The sequence below is a fragment of the Euprymna scolopes genome, chromosome 3 (assembly GCF_053919585.1).
Source record: "Euprymna scolopes isolate OS-2025 chromosome 3, ASM5391958v1, whole genome shotgun sequence".
In the NCBI taxonomy this organism is placed as follows: domain Eukaryota; kingdom Metazoa; phylum Mollusca; class Cephalopoda; order Sepiida; family Sepiolidae; genus Euprymna; species Euprymna scolopes.
In genome coordinates this window covers 54,396,721-54,420,851 of record NC_136484.1, presented here as the reverse complement: position 1 = coordinate 54,420,851, position 24,131 = coordinate 54,396,721, and the positions used below count along the sequence as shown (strand labels likewise).

The following is a 24,131-nucleotide window of genomic DNA, read 5'->3' as shown; positions in this document are numbered from 1 at the left end:
TCCTGTTTATGGTTCTTGTATTAGGTATTTCAGTGGTGTATTGTCTTTTGCTCATATTTTTTTACCATGTCCCACACAGTTTTACTTTTGATATTGATGTTCGTTTTTGATTAGTAGTTTTGTCGTGTTTTTCTTTTAACTTTAAATGTGTCAGGTTTGTGCCCAAAAGTTTTAAAAGGTATTTAGGTTTTCTTTGTTGAATTGTTTGGAAATTTTCTAAGAGCTGCTCAGGATTTTCTTTCAGTTTTACTACATTTACCGTCAGACAATGGCTTATGTTCCAAATATATGTCCTGTGCTCCAATTGCTTATATTCAAAATATATAAATCCATTTTCTCTCTGAACCAATCTCCCTTTGACTTAATGATGATTAATATTGATTTGAGAAACACTACAAACTGCATGAAATTTGCAATTGCTATCTATTGAATTGAACCAAGATTGTTAAAGAAATGTCTTCATTGAAGCTAAGAATTCTGTTAGAAAACCATCTGCTTCTTACCATTTATTTTTCCATTATCAGCCACGTTCGTTTGAAACTGTGCCTCATTTGAAAACTCCTCCAAGTATGAAAGCAAGATTGCTTGAATTGAGTAAAAATGGGGGTAAGTCTGTCTTCCTACAATTTAATTTGTTTTTCTCCTTGTTATTAAAAAAAAAAAAAAAAGATTGCCTCTTGGGCAATTTGCTGTTTTTGTTTGAGTTATTTTTTCTTAATCAAAATGTTGGTGATAACTTTTTCTGTGAAGCAATTAGAAAAAAAAAAAAAAGAAGCTTCTTTTTAAGCATTTATTTTATACTATTGTTTTTTGTCATCATAAAGAAATGTGGTTTTCTCTTGTTTTCTCACATTCAAACATTCTGAAGGAATAACAAAAGAATAATTAGGTTTGTCTATATCAGACTTTTATTTTCAAACATCACAGAGTTTCAGGTCTTGAAGTTTGTACATTTAAAAAAAAAATTTGATATGAAAGTATTAAAAAAAATACTTTGAATATAAGGATATTTTTAAGAATCTTTATTCTTGTAATATAATAGATTAAACATGAGGATTAATGTCTGAAATATAATAATTAACTAATTACACTTATATTTTACTTGTGAATCCAACATTAATGAATCCAGATTGTGATAAATGTCAGAGTTTTGCTCTTTTGTCTAAACTAAGACATAAGGCACATTATCTGATATGGTTTTCACAAAATTGTATAGAGATCAGAAAAAATATTTAAACGGTACTTTTTAAAATTATACTAGTTAAATAAACATTGTAAAATGTGAACCTTTGTAAAATTTTAAAATTTGCATGTAATTTATAGTAAGTAAAAAGAAGGAAGAAGTGAAGACAGAATTGTGAAACAAATTTATTTCTATAATATTTTTTCAAATTTTTTTACATTTATTTATTTTTTTTTTTTTCAGAAACCAGAAGACCTATCTTTGCTGAGGAAAATGCAGATGATATTAAGATAAAACTTTTTGGTAAATAATCACACGCACATATATATAGTCTTGCTCTCTCAAATTCACTATAGTATTAATGTTTATTTAAGAGATCATCAGTTGTTTACCATGAAACACTGTTTCGAGGATTTAAAAACAAAACGGTATATTAAATCACGGCTCCCAGCAGTGTTGATCAAACACATCCCTTAAGAAGAAAAAATGTTACAGATATTAGATCTAGTTTCCTATTAATTAATTTAGCTAGTCTATTCATATTATAAAAATAAATTTCTTACCTGTGAGATTCATCTGTTTCCAAATTCAAAATGGATATATATATATATATATATATATAATATTTTTAAAAAAACTTTTGATATAAGTATATCTTTTATTCAAGCAATTTCTGCAAAACTTAATATAAAAAAATGTACAATTTACTACATGCAATATACAGTAATATACCCAGCTTTTCTTTTGTCTGTTATGAATAGATTTGTATTTTGATTATAGAAAAATACATCTTTTAACTTATAGTTTTCAAAGAAATAATTTGAACAGAAGTCTAAAAGTTATCAGTCATTAAAAAAAAAAAAATTGTTTACTTCATTTTGAAATAAATTTATATAACTTTTTTTATATTTTTTTTACAGATAATACTGAGAAAAAAAGTCATCCTCTATCATTACCACAATCGTTATCTCCAATCCCATGTGAAAAAGACTTTTCTGAAATTTCTCCTAATGTTAAAAAACTAAAATTCAAAACTCCTGACCTTGTGAGTGATATAAAACTAGAAAATATATCCAACAATTGGAAGAACTTGCAAACAAATAATCAAAATGCTACGATAGTTTCCCATGATTCTTCGCAGCAGATTACAAAAATGAGTGCGTGTGAGAGAACGAGTATGGAGCATACAATGACGTCGGCCCCTCTAAGCCCCATCTCATCGAATATGTGTAATTTAAGTACGGACGATTTCATCCTAGATAAACCCATTCATAGAAAGAGACATAAACACAGAGAGACGCTGGACTTTCTTGGCATAACCAATAGCAATTTGAATGGCAGGAAACATTCGACGAGTATCTCTGTTCAAAATAAGACTGAAATGTCAGAGACAAGAACATCCATTGAAAGCAGCACTCCACTTCCAGCAGAAACGTTATCGTCTTCAAAGACGGAACTTGTAACGACGTGTCATGAAAAGACGTTTACAGACAAAACTTTGTTTTGCAACAACTCTGTACTCACGGACAATGTTTGTACACAGAGCAATGCTCCAGAAAATCTGCAACCACAGTGTGATAAGATTGAAATGTCAGAAACGAAGACATCTATTGAAAGCAGTACTCCACTTCCAGCAGAAACGTTATCATCTTCAAAAGCGGAACTTGTAACGACGTGTCATGAAAGAACATTTGCAGACAAAACTTTGCTTTACAACAACTCGATACTCACGAATGCTTGTACACAGATCAGTGCTCAAGACAGTCTGCAATCACAGTGTGATTCTTTAAAACCACAGTGTGATTCTTTAAAAACAAATGTTGATAACCATGACAGTTTGTCACAGAGTAGTTTTCAGTCTCAGGTGTTTCCTGTGAACCAGATGGCATCTGTGCCTGAGAATCCTCATCTCAATCTTGCAACTACTACAGAAGATAGAAACATCTCACTATTTCGGAAACCTATCAAGAAACATTTAGTGATGACCAGTATGAATTCAGAGTAAGTGTCTAGTTCTTTTGATTGATGGTGTTATTTGAAATGAACCATTGTAATATCGATATGTATAAATAGCTATTCTTTTATATGCGACACTAAGAGAGGTAATTCAGCATATATTCAAAAGCAAATTTTGAATGCTTTATTGAAAAACATGATTTTTGGTTTTCAGACTATGATCAACGTGTAGTATCTGACTGTCTAGGTCAAAGGAGATAAGATCCTTTTAGATGGATGCAATTCTTATTGTTGTTTTCAAGCCAGAGTGATTTTTTGGAGGGAGCTTGATTTTTTTCCCCTCGTATAAAAAACTTTTCTTGTATCTGACTTTGTATGGAGAGTCAAGTAAATATAGAAATTTTTATTAACATTACTTTAAGTTGCCAACCTTTTTTGCTGAGAGATTGCTTTTTTTTCTATGTTCTTTTTTTTTTTCCATAGAATAAAAGAATAGCGTGCAACTAAATCAAAACATGCAAGGTTCACAGCCACTCATGCATGATTGAGTGAGGAATCTGCTTTTCTCTAATTGCTATTTGATACAGATTGAAAGCACACTCTTTCAAGAATGTGCCTTGTTGTTTGCACAACACTCACATCCACAGTTGTTGACATATCCCAGTTAGCATTTGGGGGGGGGAGTGGGGTGTTCTTAAGTAATTTCAGTTATTATACCCAATCAGAACAATAGTTGTCAAAACCAGATAAGTGAGGTTTATCAGATTTAACTATCTTACTTTTAAAACATTGTTGGAAGTTTAATTTCATTGGTTTTATGACGTTAGTGACAACAGACATATAGCTGGTGGCTGGCTGCCATGTTTTTAGTATTTGACGCTGGAACTGGGAATGGCTGAAGTATGTCAAGAACTAATCAGCAGAGATGGATTGCCTTGACTTGAGATGTGGTGAACTTATATGGAATGGACTGAACCCACCCACATATACCTACAGTATATAGAAAGGTGGTAGATCTGCTTGTGTTTGTTTTAAATGCACCAAAAGACTTTGATAACCAAAATGCAGACAAATTTTTATGATGTATGTACCCATCATAAAGGAAGACGTCATATCCCAGAAATTACATAAATTAATCAAGTAGGTTTTTTTTTTTTTAACTAAGAAAATCAAATTTTATGACAAAGAAGTCAAGAGCCGCTATGTTGTTTTAGAAAGTGTTAAAATTTAAGGGCAGCAACTTGATTCAACTACAGAGATTTTGTTTGTATTCAAAATAATTAAAACCTTTGTTAAACTAAAAATTGTAAATTTTGATTTTCTTAGTGAAAAAAAAAGACTACTTGATCAATTTACATAACTTTTGGAATATGACATTTTCGCTTTGTGATGTGTATGTACATTATGCAGATATTTCTGTATTTGTTTTTTTTATTTAGGTTGAACTTTGTATTTAACACCCGTATCTTTTAATACATTGATAATTCTGTCCCATTCGTGTATTAATATCATGTACGAAGATGATTTATATTTACATTGTTTATTTATGAAGTTTTCTTAATTTCAGAGAGCAATCGATTGTCAAATCTGCCGTAAAATCTTTGGGCGGCTGTGTCATAAGTGACAATGTACGCAAATCAACAACGCATGTTATCTGTGGAAATTCTCGACGGACATTAAATCTTTTGCATGGATTAATACAAGGATGTTGGCTGGTCTCAAAACAGTGGGTAAGGGTTTTTTTTTCTAATTGTTTAGCAATAGAACATTGTTTATCTGCCGACAGGTGATGCCCTTTTTTCTTGCTAGTTTTCTACTGTGTCAAAGAATCAATGCTGTAAAAGGTTTTATGAAAATGAGTGAAAGCTAACAATGAGTTTATTAAAACGTAGATGGCTATTTGAACGAAAAGAGCTTTGCTGTTCTGCAGGTTTGATGATTTGAAATGGTCAAAAGTTTGGTGATGGCAAAATTAGAATTTTTATTTCATTCCTTGTTCTGAAACAGTTTTGGATTCCTGTCACAATGAGTAAAAAACTAAATTTGTCCTTGCATTTTGGTTCATGTTAATTTTTTTCTGTGCTTGTGTAAATTAGTGATGTTTTAAACCAGCTCATTTCAGGTGAAAACATTACGTAATTGCATGTCGAAATCTGTATAAATTCCAAAAATTATGAAAAATGATCCAGTAGAAAAATAATTACAAGTAAAAAAGAATTTGAATTATTGAGTTTTATCATATGTTTTAAATGTGAAAGAGTTGTGGAACCAATTCAGTATGACAAACAAGGGAGATACCACCTCAATTTAAATTGACTTAAATTAAGGGTCCACCATTTTTAAACAAAAAATCTTAAAAATGGTGGACCCTTAATTTAAATCAATTTAAGTTGAGGGTTATCTACCTTGTTTGTCATACTGAATTGGTCGCACAACTGTTCTACATTAAAACATGCGATAAAACTCGATAATTCGATAAATTATTTTTTTACCTGTAATTATTTTTCTACAGGATTATTTTTTGTAATTTATACTGATTTTAATATGAAATGTAATGTTTTCACCTGAAATGTGTTGGTTTAAAAGATCACTAATCTGCATAATCACCGTTTTTTTTTCTTTGTTCACCAATGATGGATAAACTTTTTTCCATCATGTGTCTTGATGTTTATTTGGTCATAACATTTGATTCTACCAGATCAGGCTTCCTGACCTAATATGCAACAAACATTGATGTTTTTTTCCTTTGCAAAACTCAATCATGTTCTGCCAAGTTAAAAACAAGACTACAATTTTCCTCTACAAAACAATCAAACCAGACACCAAACACAATGAATAAACATTTGAAGATATAAAGACCTTAAACATAAAACAGTTTTCCAAAATGACTGGAGTCAGTATAAATAACCCAAAAGAGTTGATATGCTGTAACCCCCCCCCCCAAAAAAAACAAAACAAAACAAAAAAACAACCAAAGCAACCAATTGATCACAATCTGGTTCAAATAGAAATTCAGACCAATCAAAATATGTGCTTATAAAAGACTATGAAATTGAATATAAAGATAAAATTAAACAATGGAAAAGTGAAAAAAAAAACCGCAAAATATCAAAGGAAAAATCGCATAAAGAAAAAAAACAAGTAGACTTATATTTTGATTCTTTTATTTATAGAAGCTTCTTCAGAGTTTTAATATCCATTTTACATGCTGACATGTGTTGGATGACTTTAAAAAATGGACTTCAAAATTAACCTATCTCTGTCCAGGTCTTTATTTACCCCTCTTTCTCTCAAATCTATTTTTATCACTTTCTTCATGTGTTCTTTGGCCTTCCTTTGATTAATGGTGGTAATGCTCTGCTGGTTAGTAAAAGCAGAACTTCATTGAAACTTTATCCATTCCTAATTCTTGTAATCGCACTAGTACCTGCTCCATCTTGTGCTCCAGTGGTATCACCAAGGTAACAAAATTTTTTGTGTAACCTCAATAGCTTCACCATCTAAATACACTTTGTCCACCTTTGAGTTCTCATCTATGGTCATTTGCTTACACTTCTTGCACACAAATTGGTTATCCTCTCTCAAACTACCAGTAATTCCATTTGCGCGTCTTGTGTATCCAATGTTTATAATTATTACAAAAGATTAAACTGTACTTGACTCCTTTTCTACAAACCAAGCAGGAGATCATTCCTCTTTCTAAAGGATTTCCAACACTACAAGCACTGATCATCACTTTGGTCTTGGTAACATTCACTCTCAAATCTTTACTTTTCCAAGCATTCTTTCAAGTTTTTTTAACTTCACCAGTAAGTCTCTCATTATTTCACGAGCATTAAACCATCAGCATACACCATCTGTTTTTGACAGCCTGTAAAAAATTCCTTGGACAAGGTTTATAGGACACAAATGAAAAACAACAGATTCTGTACAAAACTCTAATGTATTCCTGCTTTAACATTGAAGCTATTAATAGTTGGACTGTTAATTCTAACACGAATTTGAGGATTTCTGTACATTGCTTAAGATAGTCGACAGATCGATTTTTTGAAATATATGGTTTTAAGCAAAAACAACAGTATTTATCATGCCGAAAATAGTAATATATCCAAAAATTACAAAAATCAATCAAGTAAAAGTTATTCATAATTAAAAGTAATTTTTACAGAAAATTGGGGAAAATGACATTTTCCCTAGATGTGTACATCTTGAAAATTACGAATACAGGGGACATACTTATCTCTCCTTTTCGCCACTGTAATGGTTGACATACTGTTTCATAGCTAGACTTTTTTTTTTTTTTTACTAAAAACAATAGCAGTTGTTCTACTCAATGGATTTTTGTAATTTTTTGATGTATTACTATTTTCAACATGACAATTGAGTATGTAATATTATTTTTACTTAAAATCACGCATTTAAAAAATTAATTTGTTGACTCCATTTCTAACAAGCACCTTCTGTACATTGCTTGAACAACCTTCAACAGTGATGATAAATTTTATACTTTTCTTATACAAAGAGGAACGTGAGAAGGACGAAATTGAAAGGTTGAAAAGTAGAAGGACGAAATTGAAATTGAAAAGTAGAATGTATGAATATGATTTAGTTGGATTAGAAGTAGCTCGGGTATGAAAAGCGAAAGAGACTATGCAAATGTTTTTTTTTCTGAAACAAGTCTCAAAATTGTTTCAGATTTTGTAAAATATTAATCTTTCTGAATCTTCCATATGGAAAAGTGAACTGACAATCGAAAATATAACTAATATCAACGTATATAAATATAAGTTAGTACGAACTGTACAGAATTTTACAGCATTATTGTAGACTGGTAAGCATCCAGAAGAAAGACGCAACTCGATATCTAGTGGAAACAGAATATATTGAAAAAGAAATTACATTTCTGAATTTTTGAGATAAGGATTGGTTATTCATATTATTTGGATTCATTGGACTATTGTTCTCATCTTCAGTGTGATTTTCTTAACATTTCAGTCAATATGACCTCCGACCTTATCTTGTTGAACTCAGGAATTTGGACAGAATTTCTGCAAGGACCTATGGCGCAGTGGTTAGAGTACTTGGAAAAATCAATTGTAAATGTGATATCCTCCAGAAGGTTGAAGGTTCAATTCTCTGTGTGGATGACCGAAAAATACAATTGCAAATTACTTAGGGCCTCTACCCAGTCATGGCTGACAGAACAGGCGCATACTACCCTCGTAAAGTAAATGAAGAGTTCCATTCAAAATTCTGTCCAAATTCCTGAGTTTGACAAGATACACCTGAAGAAGGTCGGAGATTGTATCGACCGAAACATTATGAAAATGACACGCAAGAATATAATCCCTTTATATTAAGCAGTAGTCCAATGAATGAAAATAATTTGAAAAGAAAAGACAAATACAATAAATAAAGAGTGGTTACATGTCAGCTTGACTGCCAAGTGGGGTGTAACCTGTGTATTGCGCTGATAGGCATATTCTTCTGGTATTTATAGTAAGAGGAAGAGTTCATTGTTATCCGTAGGGTGGGTACCACAATCATGAATAAGAATTTAAAGCTTAGTAACTTTTATCAAAATAATTGAATTCGACATTAAATGACCTCAAAATGAAAAAATGTAAAAGCTAAATTAACATAAATATAATACTATGCAATACTAAACAATTTTTAGTATTGTTTTCCTGGTGCTACTAAATCAGGTTGTCTGAAGATATTGGCTTCCTGAGATGAAATGCACCTAACATTGATGTTTTTTGTTTTTCTATTCACTTTTGCAAAACTTAATTATGTTCTACAAAAACAACAACCAAACCAAACACAATGAATAAATATTTGAAGATATAAACAAGTTGAAACAAAACTTTTTTCCAAAATAACTAGATTTCCCATTAAATAACCCGAAAAGAGTTGATATGCCGTAAAACAAAGTAACCAAATCAAACCAGTATTGTTTTCACCTTTTCTTTTAACCCTTTTTTTGTTTTTTTTTATCTATTAATTGTGCAGATTTTTAAATCAATGGAAGCTGGTCGCTGGATAGATGAACACAAGTTTGAAATGACAGACGATTATCCAGCTACCAAGGTAATTTTGCTTTTCTCTTCACATTTTTTTTTTTTTTAAATCATCATAAAAGATTATTATTTGCATTGATTGAAATCTTTACAGAAGCAATTAATTCTAAAATGTCTGAAACACAATCTTATGAAAATACAGTTCGTCTGTCGAAACAATGAAGACCATTTGATCATTCTAGGAATGAGGGATGACACGTGTTGGGAGTTTGTCTAAAGTGAAGCTGGTTTGCGCAGAGCCAGCTTCACTTTCTCATCCTAACCCAGCAAAAAGACATGGTCAAGACAGCTGGAAGTCAGATGAGATGCAGGAGCTGTTGGAAGTACTAGATACAGCACCTAATATTCCCAAATGGTCACCCTTTCGATACTGGCCAGGCTCAACATTGCTTAACTTTGATGATCTAAGGAGAACTGGTGTGTCAAGGTGTTCATACTATACTATAACACAAAAAAACATTGTGAATCTATTGCTGACCGGGCTATGCCGGGTATCCCTGCTAACAGTTTTAATAAAAGAGCTACAATAATATCAGCATCTCCATTTACGCTGAACATTCACAGAATGCCAACATCAATATATTACATATGAATGAGTCTGCTGTGGAATTTTCACAGGATCTGCTAATTTATATTAAATATATAATTTCTTAACTTTAACATTAAATAAATAAAAAAAAGTTCCTCTCTTGACTTTTCGGCTCATCCAAATCTAACAAAGCCAAACAATAGTTTATGATATCAGAATACATTGTACTGTCATTATGCTTTTTCTTTCTTTCCTCTTCTACTTTTATTGACCTCATTCTTTTCTCATCATTTGTCACTTATTTATGACGTTCATCCCCAAAGAAGGTATATTATCACTAGGATGTAAAGGTCTGCTATTTGGTATTGTGTCTAATAGGGGACTGTGAGGAGTTGAGCAGCAGATATCTGGTCACATTGTATTTAAACTTCTGCAGATTAATATAGTCAAGGAAGCAGCAAACAGGAGGGGGGGAATTCAAAAGTCTAGTAGTCCAAGGGAAGAAACTACTAGTTAAAAGGTTTTCCGGCATTTAGGGACATCAACAGTAAAGGGGTGGGATTTTGCTGCTTGTCAGGTTAGTTGTGAGTATGTATGTCGAGGGGGAATAAGTGCTATGAGTTCATCAAAGCACATTTCAGTACCAGGCACAGGGATGCAACATTTCACTGATGAGACAATTTGGAGCTTGGCCGATAGTGCAGGACTTATTAGATTTGAGACTTTTTTTTTTTTTTTTTACCTTATCTGATTGTGAGCAACTGGTGGTCAATGCACCAGCCCAGATATGGTAACAATGCTCTATGCATGGATGAAATGTGATTTTGTATACATATAAGATACTGTCTAGTGCGAATAATTTTTGAAGGGATCTCACCTTATTTGCCGTAGCAATGTCCTTAATGTATTTGTTCTATTTCATGTTGCCTGTGAATGTTAAGCTGAAGAGTTTGAATGATAAGCTCTCAGGTAGGGTGTTATTTGTCATGGCAGTCAGCTGTTGAGAAGATTTTTTTTTGTAATTGTTAAAGGAAAGAAGCTTTATCTTAGTAGCATTAAATTTTATCAACTATTTACAGCTCCATTTCATTACAGACTGAACATAGTTTTTTAGAGTTTCTGCCATTACTGTGGATGTGTGTACATTTGTTTTTCCCTCATTCCTTCTATTTCAAAATTCACGTTATAGATAAAAAGTGTGCATGGTGACAAGCAAGATAGTATCAGCACAGTTTTTGTAGTATATAGATGAAGTCAATGCATTAAAATAATCATCCGTTTTTAAAAATAATTCTTTTCTTTTTTTTTCTAGGTTTATCGTCAGAATAAGCAGAAAGAGAATTTGTCAATTTTCAAATTGTGTGGTCCTATGTTCATCTCTCCATCAACATCTCCACCCAAGAAGGATCTCGTCCGTTTTGTTCAGTTTTGTGGTGGACAGGTTTGTCTGTGATTCTTCTTTCATTTCTCATTTGTTTTCTTACAAACTGCACAATGTCTGTTGATTTTTTAGTGAACCTTGAGTTTACTTTTGACAGCCTCGTAACTCTTGCTTTCCTTATTTTATCCTTTAGTTCTCATATTCCATGAGTGATGTTTCTGACAAAGGATGAAGAATTGCTGCTTTCTGGGTTGAAATCTAACACTTATTGTTAGCTAATTTTTGACCATGAAATAATTTTCTTTTTTTTTTTCTTTAGCACCTTACATCAAGTGGCTTCATGCCTTGTTTGGAGCAATTTCTATTAAAAAAAAAAATTAAAATGAGATAGTAAAAGACCTCTAAAAAATAAAACCAAGACATTTATTTCTGATTTTATATATTATTTGTTTATTTACTAATTTTTTTTTATTAGAATCCTTTGAGATGAGTAACTTGTATATTTATTTATTTGCGGACTGTTATCCTCATCTTCATAGTTGTTGTAGTTACTGGCGATATAGTTACAAGACTCATCATACCTATCCCATTGTGGTTAATCATCTGAAGAAGGCCAGAGGATGAGTTGGCCGAAATGTGGTGAAATGACAACAACTACTATGAAGATAAGGATAAATACATTTCTGGTTTTGTTTAGCAAAATCAATGTTTTGCTTTGATGGGATGACATACAAGTGGAAGCATGATGATGAGTACCAGTCTTTGTTGAAGGTAGAATTGGTTATGTTGATCGGACTCTTACACAACTGCCAGCTGCCAGCTGCACGTCAAAGAGGACTCTGATATGCAGGCTAATGACCTATAGCGATACCATTCCGAACACTCTCCTCACACAATTCAAGGGGAGATAACCCTTCTTAACAAGATGCTCTTTAACTTTTTAAACATAAATTGTGACACTTGAAATGGTCCGGAGGAAATAAGCAGTTGGATAAAGAATAAATAGAATTTTCTGAGAACCACAAGTGATGTGTGTGTGTAGAAACGATTAGGTTAAATTGAAGTTGATTTGATTTTAATACGGAATTTTCATCAATCTATGTTGAAGCTATTTTAAAATGATTTTGCTTTCAATGCTATAATGATTTGTGTATAGGAAGTGTGGTGTTTAAGATTGATTGGGTACTATTTGCACCTCTCTCACCAAGGGAATATATAATCCCCTCTTTTTCTTTAGAGAGAATAGTAAGATAGATTGTACTTTAAAAGCTTTGGTATGGTAACTAGTTCAGAAGGCATAGTGTTATTTCAGTATCCGAATTTGCAGGGTTACGATTATTTTGGGCTCTCCTATGTTAATGAAATTATATGAATTTCTTTAGATGAAGCAACCCTTTAACCTACCTAAATTTTTACCTGTGATATATTCTAGAAGTCTGTCACATCTGAGGTGATTCTGCTCAGTGCACACTTTTTGTCTTAACAGAATATAATATTGACTTCAAAATCTAGTGGGAGGATGATCACTTCTGTTTCTCACAGACTTTGCTAGTCTCTCTACTCTATCCTTATTTCCATAGAAGGTGCTTGACTAAGCTTCAATCTCTGTTTTTTCTTTGTAAGACATTCACAACAAGAACTCGTCTAATAACCCTACAACAGAAAAAGTTCTTCCTTCATATACTAAGCAAAGACTTATCTGTGGAACACATTACCACAAGACTGCTTCCCTGCAGATTACAACGTGATCATCTTCAAATCCAATGTCAACTAATACTTATCATAAACCATCCTCAGAAGTAATCAAGCATCAATCTTTTTAATACTTCCATAATATTCATCTTTCAACTTCCATTTCACTAATCCTTATCCGTGAGTGGCCTTTGGCTTTGATATGTAATGACTCATTAGTGAAAAAAGAAAAAGAAAAAAGTAACTTGTGGTTGTAAATAAAAAAGTGTTTTAAATACTGTTCATTGCTCTTATTTATTTTATTGTTTAAATATGGGTTTGTTATGTCAGCGTTTAGTCCCCCCCTCTCTCCTCCCCCCTCTCCAAACTTGAAAGAGACTATGCATCAGCTTATATTAACTAACTTATCTATATAGGATAATCCAATCAGGTTTTGGGTAATGATTATTCAAAACCATTTTGGAAAATATGCACTTTAATTAATGTTTTTTTTTTGTTTTGTTTTTTTTTAGTTACAATGACTAGTATCCTGTACCTCTTTAAGGCCACCATTCGCCCATGCGTGGAGTGTTGTTGCCACATGTAGGCTGGAGCATCTGCCACTAGTCTCTCACTCCTAAGCAGGGTTCAAAACATATTCACCAACCTAATAGGTCCTGCATTGGCAACCAAACTCCAACCTCTGTTCCATTGATGAAACATTGCATCACTGTGTTTTACAAATATTTTAATGGAAAATGCTCTGAACTGCAAGCTCTTGTATCCCCTCAACGTAAATACTCCAGACTAACGGCAGCAAAATCCCACTGTAGAGATCTCTAGATGCCAGGCAGGTTTCTACTCCAATAATTTCTTCCCTCAGACTGTTAGAATACCCTCCCAGAACCCTGCTTTCCTGACTATACTGACATGCAGAAGTTCACATGTAATGTGAACTTCTGCATCTTGCTGCACAACTCCTTAGATAGTATCTTTACAAATTTTGTCCCAAATAGTAGCCTTTTACATCCAAGTGGCACTTTGCCTTGTTTGGAGTGAAAAGGCAGTAAAAAAAAAAAAAAAAAAAAAAAAAACTGAGGGGGTTGGTGTCCTTTCAGGTTTTGGGTAATGATTATTCAAGACCATTCTGGAAAATATGTATTCTAATACAGTTGATCTTTTTTTAGTTACAATAAATAAAATTGCATTTTTTTTTTTTTTTTTTTTTTCAGGTGATAAACAACCTGTATGATGCTGACTTTTATGTGAGCGATGAATATAATCCCTTTATATTAAGCGTTAGTCCACAGTGGATATTGGGTAAGTAAAAAAATTGTTTATTAGGTTGATGCAGAAGTTTTTGTTAGTTTGTAGACGTTGCGTTTTAAATCTTTTTGTATTTCATGCATGTTGTTATCACTACGATTGATTTATAACATTTTCTTTCAGATTATTAAAGCATCATTCACATTTTTCTGCAATATTCTCACTCATATTGACTTGAAAATGACTTTTAATCAACAGAAAGGGAGTCATATTCCATCATGATAATGCTCGTCATTACATAGCACTACTGACCAAAGATCTAGGAGAATTTTGTTGGGAAATCTTGCCTCATCCTGCATATTCTCGCAACTTAACTCCCTCAGACTATCATTTATTTCAAGAATCACAAAACCATTTAGATGGCTTTAGGTTAACATCACGAGATTGAACACGAGTTAGAGTCATACTTTACATCAAAACCTAAAGAATTTTATAAGTGAGGCATTTATAAGTTTGTCGACAGATCTAATCAAGTTATAGGTTGTTATTATTATGAATAAAGATTTTCAAAAACAGTTTTTGGTGCATCTATGGAAGCAGTACCCTCCTATTTTTTTTATTTTCATCTTTGTTACATTTTTTTAAGCAGTCACTAATCTACCAGTTTATCAACAACATACAAAAAAAAAAACAATATCTAATATTTTTAAGGATACTCTGTTTCCAATACAACATTCTAGTAATTCGATCCCCCATTTTGGAAGCACTGACTTATTTTGGCCAAATTTCACAAATTTGGCCTTTTTCTTAGCAGTTTGGCCTTGTTAAAAAAGGCTAAATTCGAAATTTGGCCAAAAAAGTCTCTATTACAAAAATGGGGGATTGATTTACTAGAACGTTGTATTAGAAACAGAGAACCTCTTAAAAAATGTTAAAAATTTCACTTTTCTTGGTATTTATTTTTTGTTAATCTGGTAGATTAGTGACCATTCAATAATAATCTGCTAAAAAAATGTAAGACAAAAATAATAATAAAAATAATAATATAAACATGTGCCACTGACCTCATACGCCTTGGCACAAAATGGGGGAGGGAGGCCTCCTCACTCCTGAATGACAGTCACCGGTTTGCAAACTTAAACTGCTTAAGGAGTAGATAGGCTCTGCCTATCGCCCTGCTTCCATACTCCTTTTTTGCCTATTATCCAGGAGCAGAGGTGCGACTGCAGGGACTTATTAGAGATGCCTAGTGCGTAGCCTTGTTTCCTGACTAGGGCAATGAATGCTGTCCCCCACATTTGCCTCATTCCCTTCCCTTACACCTGGGCATCTTGTGAGTGCTTGTTTACCATACATGCTAGCATGATTGGACTGGGCCACTCCTGTCGGACAGGTTTGAGGGTTGTTGCTGATTGCTGTTTCCGACTGACAGTACAGGAGCCCTAACTCTTTGGTAGCGCTTAGAGCGGCTACTCTATCATCAGTTGTATAATATCAGGATCTTTGTAGTGCCATGTTGTGCATGGAAAGGGACCTTGCACTGATCTCTGTGGATGAGGAGCCAACTGATGGTCTACTTGTGTTACATGATGGTGGCTATGCACATCCATTTTGCCTAACACCTCACCCTAGATCTGAAACTATGAAATAAAATGAAATGACAGCTCAATTGAAAAAATCGTTCAAACCAGACACACACTCAAACAATTTGCCTCCTTCCTTAAGGATTGCATTTACAAATATCCGAGGACTTAGAACTAACTTAGATGATATAGAATCATTTCTCCTAGCAAACTCCCCGGATATATTAGCACTAAGTGAAACTAACTTGCACTCCTCCATCCCATCTAACATCTTTAACATGTCTGGTTATTTTCCACTTTTTCGTAAGGACTCTGACAGGCACATGCATTAATTTGGAGTCTATATTCGTAACACCTTCTCCATGTCTAGGGAATCTAAACTAGAATCAGGTAACCAGCCCTCCATGTGCTTTAAACTAACTTTACAACATAGTGTTAGCTACCTGTATTTTCTTTATTGCTCGCCAACCCAGGACTGTACTATAATCAATCATGTCTTTGACAGCATAGATGTAGCACTCTCCCTTGACACTAGCGCCCAAATACATGTATTTGGTGACTAATGCCCAACACAGAAATTGGATTGGCTTCTCTAACTACATTGACACAGCTGGTAGCATCATCCATAACTTTGCTATATCCCATTCCTTGACACAGACAGTAACATTCTCCCGACACGTCTCCCAGATCGCCAGGACCAGCAAGCCTCACTTTTGGATCTATTTCTGACAACCGTTCCTGATGATTATGTAACAAATTCTCATTGGCCACTCGAGAATGCTGATCACGCTGTGATAATGATAAACATTACTCTAAACTCTCGACCCCAAGTTGAAGAGCTATTGCTTAAAATGACAAGGTACTACAATAAGGCTGACTAGGATGCCATTAGAGATCATATCAGAGACGTCCCATGGGGAAATATCTTTTCTCTTTCAGCAGAACAATGCGCAAATGAGACTACTCAATGGTTCAAAGCAGCAATTGAAACATGTTCCTACACGGAAGTTCTACAGTAAACCCCATTCTCCCCAATGGTTCACTTCTACATGCGCAGCTCTCATTGTTCAGAGACAACATGCATACCGTAGATTTATCCAGCATAAGTCCTGTACAAACAGACAAAAGTATATAGAAGCTAGAAATAATTGCAAGAAAGAAGTAGCAACCGCTAAGAGTAAATATACTGAAACCACCAGGAAACGCATTGAAGCGCAAAAATTAGGAACTTGTGATTTCTGGAAAATCTACAATAGTGTAATAATAAATAAATGGGTAATTGACAATACCCCCCCCCCAAACAATCATGAGGTTGTTTGCACAGCAACTGAGAAAGCTAACCTGCTTGCCCGTCAGTTTGCCTCAAACTCTACCTTAGACCCAGCAAGCCATTCTCTCCCTGATTTTCCTCTAGATGATCTGAAGATCATGCCTTTCCAAGTACATGATATCATAAAAAACCTAGACACCTTAAAAGCATGTGCACCTGACCTCATCCCGGTTGTGCTATTAAAAAAAATACTCTGCTGAGGTCGCTCCTGTTTTCTCTAAACTCTTTAACAAACGCCTTAACGAATCTTGCTTTCCTGGCTGCTGGAAAACTGCTTTTGTGATACCAGTTTACAAAAACTCTAGGGAAAGAAATGACCCATTAAATTATCACCCAATTAGCCCCCTCCCTCTTTTCGCCAAAATATTTGAGTCCTTAATTAATCATGCTCTAGTCCGTTACTTAACAACTGCTAAACTTCTGTCCGGCCACCAATATGGATTCAGGCAAGCCCATTCTACTGCAGATATTCTAACTGTAATCTCTGAACATTTATACCAAGCACTGGATAAGGCAGTAGCCCTTGATATATCTAAGGCTTTTAACAGGGTATGGCACGATGGTCTTCTGATGAAAATAAAATCCTAATGCTTGATCCTTCTTAAATGAGAGAAGAATCCAGGCTGTTCTCGATGGGCGTATGTCCAAAAAATTAGATAAAAGCTGGTGTGCCTCAGGGACTGATTCTTGGACCTTTGTTATTTCTGATATTCATAAATGACTTACCTGATAAAATTGTCTCTGACATGGGTATATTTGCCATACGTATACCCAGTTTTTCATTTTCAAGAAAGCCATCATTAGTTTATGCATGAAGTATTGTGGCCACATTTAAGCTGATGCAGCAACCGCTAGTTTTTCTCTCTTGAGCAGAATAAAAAAAAGAATTTCTAATCTAATTGATCCTGCACTGTCTGCTAAGCTCCAGTTCCTGTCACATCCCTGTGCTTGTTTTATAAGTACTTCCACAGGCTGTGCTGTGATAAACCTTCTGCATTTTTGTTCTCTCAATGTAAATATTCCTAACCCACCTGATTAGGAGATAAAATCACACCCCTTCATTATAAAGGTCCCTAGATGCCGGAAGATTTTCTACTTTGATAGGTTCTTTCTTTGGACTGCTTGCCTTTGGAATTCCCTTCCATGAGTGTTACATGATAAGGGCTGTCCCCTTTTCATGTAAGTAAAAAAATAGGGAATTAGTTAAATGTAAATATTAAATAGGATAGTCAAGGATTTGAACTTGCGAAGTGAGACTTGCAATTGAGAATTCAAATCATAAGTTAAACTAAACACAGAATGTTATTATAAATGGAAAGTCCAGTAAATTGTGGATTCTGTTAAAATATTTAATAAATACGAATTTGGCTGGAAACTATTCGCATTCTTAGAAAGAATGCATAATAAAAATATTGGTTACAGAATTAGACAAGTAGGTTAAATTCCTTTGTAAAACCACAAAGAGAATGGGAAATTTCCTGGTCGTCAGAAATGGTTTCAAAACGTGCAATTTGCGCATGTTTGAAACACGTGAGTTGTGGTCATGTTGACGAGACATACATGTGATTTTTCAATATAGGAAAGAGTTTGAAGTTAGGGGGAATCAGATCAGAGAAGCAGAGGAGATCAGACCGATTCTCCGTTAGAGTCAAGGCTCCTTCTGGAAGCGAGAGGGTTTAGAGATAACCATGTAACAACTTTGAATCCCTGAAATACAAAATCATGTCCGACTGGTCGAAGAAGAAATAAACGTATCATTACGTGTTTTTATAACTGCCGTCTTGTGTTATATCATTCTACTAAAACAAAGGTAAAGTGAAATTGTATTGATATGAACTTTGTGTTTATAAAAATGTACAACTGTCAACGTAAATGTCAAACGCACTCTCGGTCTATCTATCAAGATATTCATAAATCTCCTCTCATTGAATTACAGGCTTGGTGCTCCTCTCTTTATATGTACCCTGTCTCTATATCTCACCAATGTTTCTAACACTCAACACACATGAACACACTAAGACTTTTCCTAATACGAATAGTCAACACCAAAGAATAATACATACGTCATCTTCTAAAATATAACCCCTATGCTACAATGAGGATTATAATTTATATATGGAAAGTTAAATTACTGATATATATGTGATATTATATAAATATTTTAGTAATATGTTCAAATAAAATAAATGTGCACACTGGCAAGATTATTTATTTTTTGTCATTTTTGATAATGCGTGTACTCTAGTTATTATATAATCTGGTATAAAAGTGTGCTTCTACTTTCATTTTACTTCAGTCTAAATAAAGAAACCATAATACTTTTAAAAATGATAAAATTGATTGTTAAAATTATATAAAAAAAAAGTTTTGTTTTTTTGTTTTTTTTTTCGTCTTAACATTAGCTCTAAATTTTATTTATTTATTTTATTTTATTTTCTCAGATTCCATCATGCATCAAAAAGTTTTCCCTTTAGAAAAGTACCAACTCGGACAGCCTAAGCCTCAAAGTCCAGAATATTGAGCCAACTTTTGAAAGTAAAATGGTGGAATATTGTGCTGATCAGATGATAAATAATGTCTTGCATCTTCATCGAAAACAAATTCAGTATTATTTTTTGGCTGCTGAGAGAGGACGACGAATCTCTCAGACTGAAACAAAATACATTTTATATAAGTTATCCGAATAATATTTTAATTTCTTTTACATTAAATAATTATACATGGATGATTTTTGTCTTTTTTTTTTTTTCTTTTTAAAAATAATTAAACATCAATAAAAGCTTTTGAACTTCCTATTATACTTGGCCAGTTGATTACATTGAGAAATAATTTTAATATACAGTTCTATAGAATAATGGAATTTATTTAGGCTGATGTTTTGTCATAACTTATCGATGTTCAGTACAGTAGGGTAGGTTGCAATATTTTTTTATTAAAACTCTAGTTATTTGAGGAAATTAATTTAAAGATTAAAATAACTGTAAATTCTCTCCTGAAGCCAGTGTTCTCTCAGTTTGTAAAATTAAAATGGTCTTGGAAATAATAAATTTAGTAAATACATTAATAATAGATATTTTCGTTTTTGTGCAGAATTCCCCTGTATATTAAAAATCAAAACTAAAGAAAAATCTGTATGATGTACCTGCGATGAAACAAAAAATATCATATTCCAAAAATCACAGCAATTAATCTAGTAATTTTACTTTTAAATAAGAAAATAAAATCTTATGAATAACTGTGGTACGATTGTTTTACTCGCCATTTTGAAAACAATTTCAATGAACAAAGGAAGATAACTCAACAATAATTCAAACTTGCAAGATTTATGTTATAATTAATTCTCATTAACCACTTTAATATAATTTTCTTTATAAAAATGAAACTACTTGTTCAATTTACATGATTTTGGAATACAATATTCTCATATTGTCACAGTACAGATTTTTGTTTTTTAATATAGAAGAGGAGGAATTCTAGACAGGAACTGATATTTTAAATTGCAATATCTATACTGCACTCAATCGAATAAAAGTTAAATAGAAAGTTAAATGCTGTAAAATATTTAATTTAAAAAACAATATTGACGTACAAATCTGGTCCACTTATATAAGGGTAATTACTGCAATAAATTCTCCTTAACTTTTTATTTATTTAATCATGGTGCTTTCATAAATCCAAGCATAATGAAATCTGTTGTATTTTCTATTAAAATAGACTTATTTAAAACGTTTTAATAATTATTGTTGTAATCTCATTTACAAAACTCACTGTCTGTCTCTGTCTCCATTTTTTTCTTTTTGCAAACTGTATTTCCTCCAAGACGGTAGGTCACAGATCAGTGCAAGGCAGGTCAAATGATTACATTTTTGTGGACTGTTTTTTCATGGGTCTAACCAATAAAAATAGCTACTAACAGAAATGGTTAAAGCAGTTTACAATTGATTTGAAAGCCATATTTTTTGGTGGGGAGTGGGTCAACTATTTTTTAAGGAGCTAAAACATTTTTTTATCCCGTTTATAAAACTCACTATGTCTGTCTGTTTCCATTTTTTTTTTTTTTTTTCAAACTGTATTTCCTCTGAGATAGAAGGGCGCAAATTAGTGCAAATTGGGTCAAATGATTGCATTTGTTGTTGACCATTTTTTTTTAGTTTTTACCCGATTAACATAATTGCTAACGGAAATAGTCAAAGCAGTTTGGTTTGAAAACCATATTTTCTTTGGAGGAAGTGGGTCAGCTTTTTTTAAGGAGTTAAAATATTTTTTTTTGATTGAATCCTAACTATAACCTAACCCTTTGCATGCTTAGTGTGACTGTTCTCTGAGTGCTGAGATCGTTTGGATATTCGTTTATTACAAGTACCTTTTTTTTTTTTTTTTTTTTTTTTAATTATTAGGAATCCAATTTTCTAAACCAGTTTATATTTTCAATAGTTGATTCTTATTTTAATCATGTAAATTAGAGTAAAACTAAAAAAAAATATGTTTATTACCTAAAGCATGTTTTTAGTAAAAACATTTTTAATAAATAAAATGAAAGTGGCAATATGGCATATCCACTCATTGTAATATATACTATAAAACTCACTGTCTGTCTCCATTTTTCACACTGGATCGTCTCCGAGACGCAAAGTTGCAGAGGAGTGAAAGGCAGGTCAATAATTGCATTTTCTTGTGAACTGTTTTTTAGCTGGTAAAAATAGCTGCTAATGAACCAAAATTGAAGGAAACTTGACAGACATATGTCGATTGAAATTTCTCTTGTGCAGAGATATATATATATATACACTCACACACGTTATTAACGTTTGTGAATAGTTTTTTTATGAGTATTTACCTGTATAATATAGTTGCTATCAGAAATGGTCGAAGCAGTTTACGATTTAAAAGCCATATATTTTGGAGAGGAGATGGACAATTATTTTTTAAGAAACTAAAATATATTTTTGTAATCTCATTTATAAAACCCACTGTCTGTCTCCATTATTTTTCAAACTACTTCCACAGAGACGGAAGGTCGCAGAGTGGTACAATGCGAGTCAAATGATTGCATTAATTTGTGGACCTTTTGATATGAGTCTTTAGCTGGTTAATAAAGCTACTAACAGAAATGGTCGAAACAATTTATGATTTGAAAGCCATATTTTCTGTTGGAGTTGGTCAACTACTTTTTTAAGGAACTAAAATATATTTTTTCTATTCAATTTATTTATAAAACTTACTATGTCTGTCTGTCTCCATTTTTTTTTTTTTTTTTTTTTTTTTTTTTATAAACTACGTCTCTTCCAAGACACAAAGTTGCAGATCCCTCTGGGTCAAACGATTTTTTTTATGGATTTTTATCCAGTAAAAATAGCTGCTAAGAGGTGAAAATTGAAGGAAATTGGAATTTGGCAGGGTTAAGTTGATGACAATTTCCCTTGCATATATACGCAAATATATATACATTTTACATTAATGTACATTTTTAGTTATTTCTTATCCAACCGACGATTGCTCAGATAATAACTACCAAGGTTGAAGCACTATATGTTTGGGTTTCAGTTTTGATTCTATCTGATTGCACCAAAGTCATATTTAAAAAATATTTTGAAATCACTACTATATATTAGGTAGGATATAATAATCGATAGAGAATTGACTCTATAAATTAAAATATATTTAAACATATTTTATGGACGGGCAATGCCAGATGTTCTCTGTTAGTTTTAAACTAAATAATGTTATATTTAAATATACTTAATTGTTATTTTTTTGGTTGTTTAATAATCATGTTGACAATTTAAAAAAATATTCTTTTTTACTAATGTGTTCCTATTTACTTAATCCACACAAGACAAAGATAGACTGGGGAGAGGTGGTGGTAAATGTTCAATTAACCCACCTATGCTGATAGGAAGTGGGTGGGGGTGGGGGTGATAGGCCCCCTTAAAGGAAAAATGTGATATTTTAGAAAGTACTCTGAGGTTGTTATTTCTAAAAGGATGTAATCAAGCAAGTATTCCAGTAGTATTTAATATATCCAAAAATAACAAAAAAATAAGATAAAAAAAAAAATTGTTTTAATTTTTGATGAAAATTAGCAAAAATAACAGTTTTCGGCTAAAAACCATGGAGAGTTTTAAAGGGAGGTAAATAGCATGTAACTATTGACAATTTTTTTTTAAAATGATGCATTTTGCCTTATTTTTAGCATAACTGAGTTACTTTTCTTGTTATGTCACATATTCCCAAAGAAATATGGCACCATTTTACAATAAAGATTGAAAAATTGTGTTTTTTTTTTTTTAAATAATGCTCTCTTTTTTTTTTTTTTTTTTAAAAATAATGCTCTTTTTTTTTTTTTTAAGTAACAGTTAAGTACTTCTAACACGTCAATTAAGTAGATATCGTTGCTTTTAGTTGAAATTGACAAAAAAATCAGTAGGTACCATTCTTTTTTGTATTTTATAATCGATTTTTTATTTTTCCAAATTTCGCTATTATAGTGTAATTACACCAAGAGTAACTCATTAAAATTCAAAATGGTTACAAAAATTTGTACCTATAGAAAAATCTTTTTAAAAAAGAGCTACTTTCTCTTCTCTAAAATAAAATATTTTTTTATTTTCATAACACATAATTTATTATTTAATCAGGTTTTAATTATTTATTTATTGTTTTTTTTGTTTTTTTTTTAAGTTATTTATTTAGTTACTGATTGTTTGCTAAATTCATAATTGCAATTTTGGGTATTTATTACTGTAGTTAAAAGAACAAAAAGAGGTTTTAAAAAAAATGTGCAACAAATAAATGTTACCAAAGGTAAGATATTTTACTCTTCTACCTACCTGGATAAATTTTTTATACTTTAACTTATTGTAAAGTATGTTTTTATCCAAAATAAACTTAGTGTCCATTAAATTTAAATTGTATTTTTATATTTTTGCAAATAAATAATTTAAAATGTAGTATCTGTTTTAATACTTTATTTTTTCTTTCCTTGGTCAGTGATGAAGAAATTCTCTTAGACTGAGGCAATTTATATTTTTGTCCTTTTTGGGGAGTTGGATTTTCCTCACATAAAAAACATAACTTTGTGCCTTCATAAGGGAACAAGCAAATAGGAATACACGTAATTACATACATAACAATATTTTCTACACAACAAAT

The 24,131-nt window shown here is 32.3% G+C and overlaps 1 protein-coding gene across 1 annotated transcript in view; it reads left to right on the top strand.

The window, feature by feature from the left end:
- LOC145255518 (microcephalin-like) overlaps nt 1-22,064 on the top strand; it is a 57,282-nt gene extending 35,218 nt beyond the window's left edge. Inside the window, exons 6-13 of the mRNA XM_080113983.1 lie at nt 525-606; nt 1,427-1,486; nt 2,104-3,184; nt 4,707-4,869; nt 9,152-9,229; nt 11,061-11,189; nt 14,033-14,120; nt 19,421-22,064. Coding sequence (XP_079970109.1) covers nt 525-606; nt 1,427-1,486; nt 2,104-3,184; nt 4,707-4,869; nt 9,152-9,229; nt 11,061-11,189; nt 14,033-14,120; nt 19,421-19,500 — 1,761 coding nt within the window. The 3' untranslated portion in view covers nt 19,501-22,064. The remainder of the gene's footprint in view (nt 1-524; nt 607-1,426; nt 1,487-2,103; nt 3,185-4,706; nt 4,870-9,151; nt 9,230-11,060; nt 11,190-14,032; nt 14,121-19,420) is intronic.
- The last annotated feature ends 2,067 nt before the right edge of the window (nt 22,065-24,131 follow it).